Source organism: Bombina bombina, chromosome 2 (assembly GCF_027579735.1).
Source record: "Bombina bombina isolate aBomBom1 chromosome 2, aBomBom1.pri, whole genome shotgun sequence".
Lineage (NCBI taxonomy): Eukaryota > Metazoa > Chordata > Amphibia > Anura > Bombinatoridae > Bombina > Bombina bombina.
The window spans coordinates 1,212,022,425-1,212,029,022 of NC_069500.1; the positions used below are offsets into that span (position 1 = coordinate 1,212,022,425).

Here is a 6,598-nt window from a genome sequence, read left to right on the forward strand (position 1 = left end):
GGACACACCTATGTTGGAGAAAACAGAATTTATGTTTACCTGATAAATTACTTTCTCCAACGGTGTGCCCGCCCCACGGCCCGCCCTGGTTTTTTTAATCAGGTCTGATAATTTATTTTCTTTAACTACAGTCACCACGGTAACATATGGTTTCTCCTATGCAAATATTCCTCCTTAACGTCGGTCGAATGACTGGGGTAGGCGGAGCCTAGGAGGGATCATGTGACCAGCTTTGCTGGGCTCTTTGCCATTTCCTGTTGGGGAAGAGAATATCCCACAAGTAAGGATGACGCCGTGGACCGGACACACCGTTGGAGAAAGTAATTTATCAGGTAAACATAAATTCTGTTTTTTAAACAATAACAATGTTGGTGCAGACTGACCCTTTTAAGATTTGTTTTTTGTTTAAAAGTTTGAAATATCAATTTTTAAGATTGAACTTTACCAGCATACATGTCATTTACTCATCTTAATTTAGAGAGTGATACGCACTGAAAAAGTAATTTAGCATATTTGTTTATATTATTTATTATTATTATTACTACTAATTCTGGGAGCTTCCCACATTAATTTGATTTTTAATCTTTTTATACAGAACTTGGAGAAGCAACTTGCCAAAGGGAGCTTGTGTCCTTTTACTCGCCTCTGTGGATAATGACCATGCTCCTTTACTTGGGGTCAGGGTTAATTTACTACAGTCTAAATACCTAATTGAGCCCAGTGGCACCGGGAAATCTAAGCTTACCTACCTATGCAGGGCTGACATGCGGTAAGTTGCTTAAAGGGACACTCAAGTCAAAATAAACTTTTTTGATTCAGAAAGAGAATGCAGTTTTAAGACACTTTCCAATTTACTTCTCTTATCAAATTTTGCACAATCTTTTTATATACACACTTTTTGGGAAACAAGATCCTACTGAGCATGTGCACAAGCTCACAGGGTATACATATACTAGTCTGTGATTGGCTGATGTCTGCCACATGATACAGAGGGCAAAATGGGAGTGAAAAAAAATCTACTGTTTATTTGAAATTCAGAGTAGGTGCTATTGCCTTTTTTTTATTATGCACTTGTTAATTATATAATTCTACTGCATTGAGTGGTCATTTAATTTAACATTCTGTATGTCATTTTCTGAGAAGAGACACTAGAGAGTGAAACACAGTACAAGACCGAGTGATTTCATTTTTCATAACGAAAAGACAATGTGATAACATTTGTTTCTTGTCTTGTAGTATTAAAAAAATATTTGTTACACATATAATTTTATTTTTCTTTAGATCTTCTTATTGCCAACGCTTGTTAAGCTGACTCAAGCATAACAAAAGCTTATTTGACAGGAAAATCGTAATACATACAGTGATAAATAGCCAAATGATTTAAACTATTCACCAATAACACATACAAGTGCTGTCATTCATAATAGATTTAATGGGTAGGTAAAGTCATCATAAAGTAATCAATGACTCATACCAAGTGTGTACAAGTAACATTTTTATTGAATGAAAAGATAACTCTAATGGTAAGATGATTTGAATACAGTTTCATTGACTCATCAAGTATTCATCTAGGTAATTCAAAAAATGTTACTTAATTCCTTACCTTCCCACAATACGTCCTTAGGCTGATCTTTTATGTTTGCATGACGAGACGTGCACAAGAAGTTAGGAAGGGTGCAAACCTACACAATAACCCGCATCAGATGTTTCCTGTGCACTTTAAAAATGTTCCCTATATGAAATGAACACATCTCTAAATGTGATCTTTTTAGCTGTAGGCTATTATTTTAAAAAAAAATACACATGACAAATCATTATCTCATTTTATCATCATTTTGGTTAAATATGTTAAAACCAATCTGACTTATTATTTTTTTTATTTCTTAAGGGGCCACATGCCAGAATGGTACAATAAGGTTTTTGGACAACTATGTGCAGCAGACATAGTCAGGATTCGAGATTCTTTTATCTATCAACCGTCAGAAAGTAAAGTTGGAAATTCAAGATGACAAACCGAGAAAAAATAAATCAAAATCGGCAAATGTATAATATGTATCCCTACAAAGTGCAAATGGATCAACAGAAGGATCGTCGTCATGGGATGTGTTAAAATGAATCCAGGAAATTGGACTTTGCAAGTTGTTTTAGGACAGACTGTAAACTACATTTTTAAAGCTGCTTTATGTTTGTATGGTGCCTATTGTAATGGCCTAGACTGGAATTCATAGGCCTGCAGGTTTTTTTTTTTTTAAATATATAATGTTGCTTCTGGGAAGCAAATCTTTTAATCGAAAGTGTATATTGTGGGGCCAGGGGGAGGGAAAATGCCACATTCCTTTTATATTTTCATGCCGTTTAATTTTCAGTGCATTAAGGGAAGGTGTATCCACTGGAATAATTGGTACTTTATTTGTTTTCAATAATGCAAAACAATGATTTGCACAGAGTTACAATGCTTGAAAGTGTGTGGTCTTTATGAATGGAGTCAAGTTTTTTGTGTCTGGTACACTGTAAGACAACTGTACTGGTTTAAATCTCAGGTTTAAATTGAGAATGTCTAACTTTTCCAAAAGGGCCGACTTGGAGGATTATAAAAGATATTAACATAAATTATTTTGCCCATATTCAAAATGTTTTGAGACCACATTTCTTTCACCAGTGAAGCATTCAGAAGCATCCATCAGATGGGTCATAGAATAACAGATAGCTGAGCTTTTCTAATTTTAACTTTTGAGTTAAAGATTTCACCAAAAGTGAATGCAACGACAAATTAACAGTGAAACATTATCATGCTGAGAAGGACCCATATATTTTTTTTTTTATAAATATACTATACGTGTAAGTTCTATTATCCTAGTATATTTTAGGATTGTTGTAATCGTAGGAGACTAGGTGCCTAAGGAGGCAACATGATAATTTAAATACATAGTTAAAGTATATTTTTGCTTTATTATAACTGCAGGATGTTCACTAGTATTAGTGACTTCATTTTTCCTTCACCTATGGGACAGGAACTGATTTCCTGACAATCATTCATAGCAAAGGCTAAGAAGTTCATATTCTACAAACCGCTTTACAGTAGAAAGGTGAAATGTGGAACGTTGTACAAGTAATTTAATTGTATGATGACTGAACGAGGAACATTTATGAATGCGAGTTGAAAGTTGTGGTTTTTTTTTTATGTTACCGTTATCAGTGTTATTTCAAATGCTTTTTAATGAAGAATTTAGTTTTTGTCAAAATAAGTGTTTTATCAGTGTTCTTTATTTAGCTTCAAATATAAATATATATATATATATATATATATATATATATATATATAGTGTAGGTATGTGTATGTGTGTATATATATATATATATATATATATATATATATGTATATATATATATGTATATATATATATATATATATATGTATATATATATATATGTATGTATATATATATGTGTATGTGTAGAGATATATATATATATGTACCTTGTATATTCAGTTTAATATTTTTGACTGTAAAAATGTATTACTGTACATACCACTTGTTGTAAACTTGTAATGTGTATTGTTCATTATAGATAACGCATGGAAAAAGTAATTATTTAAAATATTCTTGTATTTATACTTCAGATATATTTTCTGTATCTGGATGCATTCCTCAATGTTAAATATGCTATATATGATATATATATAAAGAGCATAGTACAAAGATTTATAACTTGTTGCATATGTCCTTATAAAATATAGCCAAATGCACTATTAAATCTTTCAAGTTAATTATGTCTTCTGGATTATTTCATTCCTTGGTTTAAGGTACATAAAACCCAAAATTATTCTTTTGTGATTCAGACATAATTTTCTTCTATTATAAAATTTACTTAGTTTTCATGGTATTCTTTATTGAAGAGCATACATAGGTAGGTAGCGTGCATGTGTCTGGAGTGACTAAATGGCTGCAAACATTGCTGCCAATACCAAGAGGACAAAATACATTTGATAATAATAGAAGTAAATGGGAAACCCATGTCTAGGTTTTCTTATGGATATTACACTATAACACATACATTTAACACACTGAATACACACATACTCACAACCCCCAAAGCACCTATATGTTTAATGGTTTATAATTAAGGTGCTTTTTTTCTTCTTGTTCTTTATAAACAATGGTGATTGCAAACCTAGCCAATATATAGGCATTCCCTGGGAGTTTATTTGTCATACCACGAGAGTAACCTGTAATAGGGAACCATAACTGTGAGTTTCTAATGTTTTAAAGCAGTGGTCTCAAAGTACCGGCCTTGGGGCCATATGTGGCCCTCAAGAAAGTTTAAACTGGCCCTTCCTTTTATTTTTGGTAAACTGTTAATTTGGCTCCATTACATTTTTTAGGGTTCTAAGAGGTGTAGCAAGTTGATGTTCTATATAGGCACTTACAAGATAACTATAAAGACAAACATGCATTGTCCCATGTAGACTCCCATTATGCTCTGCTTGGATAAATGTCACTTTTTATTCAGTTCCAGAATGATCACTTCACTTGACACTCACAATATAAATATACCCTGTGTGTGTCTGTTGTGGGCTGCAGCTCCTACCATGAACTATTACTTGGGTAAATGTCACTTCAAGTTTCTAGAATATCCAGTTCCAGAGCACTCTCTCTTCAAGTGGCCCCCATGGGAGAAGAACACTTGGCCAGTGGCCCCCGGATACAATGAGCTTGATACCCCTGTTAAAGAATATCCACCAGCTTAGGTGAACCATTTCATGCATACCTGTCTTGCCTCTCTTTTAGTGGCAAGATTAGCAATTGTTTTTTTTTTTGTGTGATTCGGATAGAGCATACGATTTTAAACAACTTTACAATTTATTTCTATTCATAAATTTGCTTTATTCTCTTTGTATCCTTTGTGTAAAAGCACAGCTAGGTAGGCTAAGGAGCAGCAGTGCACTACAGGGAGCTAGCTTCTGATTGGTGGCAGTACATAAATGCCTCTTGTCATTGGTTCACCTGATGTATTCAGCTAGCTCCCAGCAGTGCATTGCTGCTCCTCTAACAAAGGATACCAAAAGAATGAAGCAAATTTGATACTATAACTAAATTGGAATGTAATTTAAAATTGTATGCTTTACCTGAATCATGACCGAAAAAAATGTTTCTTGTCCCTTTAATGTACAGTGAAATTTAGTTTTTTTTTTAATCTATTATTTCAACAGTTGCTAACCAGAAACCATTACATTTAGTGAGTGCACATTCTATGTTGTGTAAAGATGCTTTGAAAACATGGCCCCTCCACACTGCCAAGATCTGTTCACTGGCGATGTGGGCGGATTGTTGAACAGGCTGCAAATCCTATTGTGTTCTATGAAAGGCTCATCGCCACTTGGCTAAACAGGTAGGGTCAACCCACTTTTTTTATAACAGATCGCATGGCGGATGGATTACGAGACTGGAAAGACTGAAGTGGGCAGTTCTCGCGGATCCGACTATCCTTTTAACATCACACTCTATACGTCCTTAGCACTATGCTTCCAAATTTGAAAAAGGAAGAGGGCTTGCCTTAGATTCTTCCCAAAACAACTGGAGAAAGTATTTCTTCTTTGCTCCTGCAATATTTTTTTGAAGACGGGCGATTCTTCTGTATAATTAAGCAGAATTTCCTACAGTTCTGCAATTTGTTTTGTTGGGGTTTAGACATTCTGTCCTGCTGTCCATTTTTCAGCTTTTCCTACCTATATTTTGTTCCTGTTTCAAAAAGTGTAATAGCGGCTGCTTAAACCCCACCAGAAACGCAACACCTTGACTATAGTGCGACTCCACTGGGAAATGATTCCTTTCAGGAACAGAAACTCTGCATGGCCCGAAGCAGCCCTTTACAAGGTCGCTAGCGAGCATGTTATCTTTTCACTAAACCTCATACCTCAATAAACTTCATCACTGACCTCCAAATTTTAGACAGGGGAAAAAAAAAAAAAAATATTGGTTAGTATGACAGTGGGACTTGTATTGGCTATATACCCCATACTCACAAACCTTTTGTTTAAGCTTCAAGGTATGTTGGTGCTTTCACAAGTATTTAAAGTTTTTTAACATACGTTTTCCAATTCTAAAAGGGAGTTCAGGTTACTCTACCCAATTTACCTGGAATGCCTTTATATGACTGCAGTTACCTATCATTTAAAGGGACATGAAACGAAAATATTTATATTGTGATTTTTTGGTTTTCTTGTTATCCTTTGTTGAAAAGCAGGAATGTAAGCTCAGACGTGTGTATATGTCTGCAGCACTATATGGTAACAGTATTGCAGTAATGTTAAACCTTAGCAAGAGCACTATATGGCAGCACTATTTCCTGTCATTTAGTGCTCCAGACTTGTGCACGCTACCTATCTAGATATCTCCTCAACAAAAATAACACGAGAACGAAGCAAATTTGATAATAGAAGTTCATTGGAAACTTTAAAAAATGTTTTCTCTATCTGAATCATGAAAGCAAACATTTGAGTTTCATGTCCCTTCACTGTTCATATTATTTTCTAAAAGCGTATTGGAGAATTGCATCTTTTTCAAGAGGGACAGCATTTTAGCATTATAGTGTATCA

General features: G+C 34.3%; 1 protein-coding gene across 1 annotated transcript in view; it reads left to right on the forward strand.

Moving 5' to 3' along the window:
• Positions 1 to 3,289, forward strand: part of DLC1 (DLC1 Rho GTPase activating protein) — a 60,092-nt gene extending 56,803 nt beyond the window's left edge. Inside the window, exons 13-14 of the mRNA XM_053703934.1 lie at positions 596 to 769; positions 1,889 to 3,289. Coding sequence (XP_053559909.1) covers positions 596 to 769; positions 1,889 to 2,009 — 295 coding nt within the window. The 3' untranslated portion in view covers positions 2,010 to 3,289. The remainder of the gene's footprint in view (positions 1 to 595; positions 770 to 1,888) is intronic.
• The last annotated feature ends 3,309 nt before the right edge of the window (positions 3,290 to 6,598 follow it).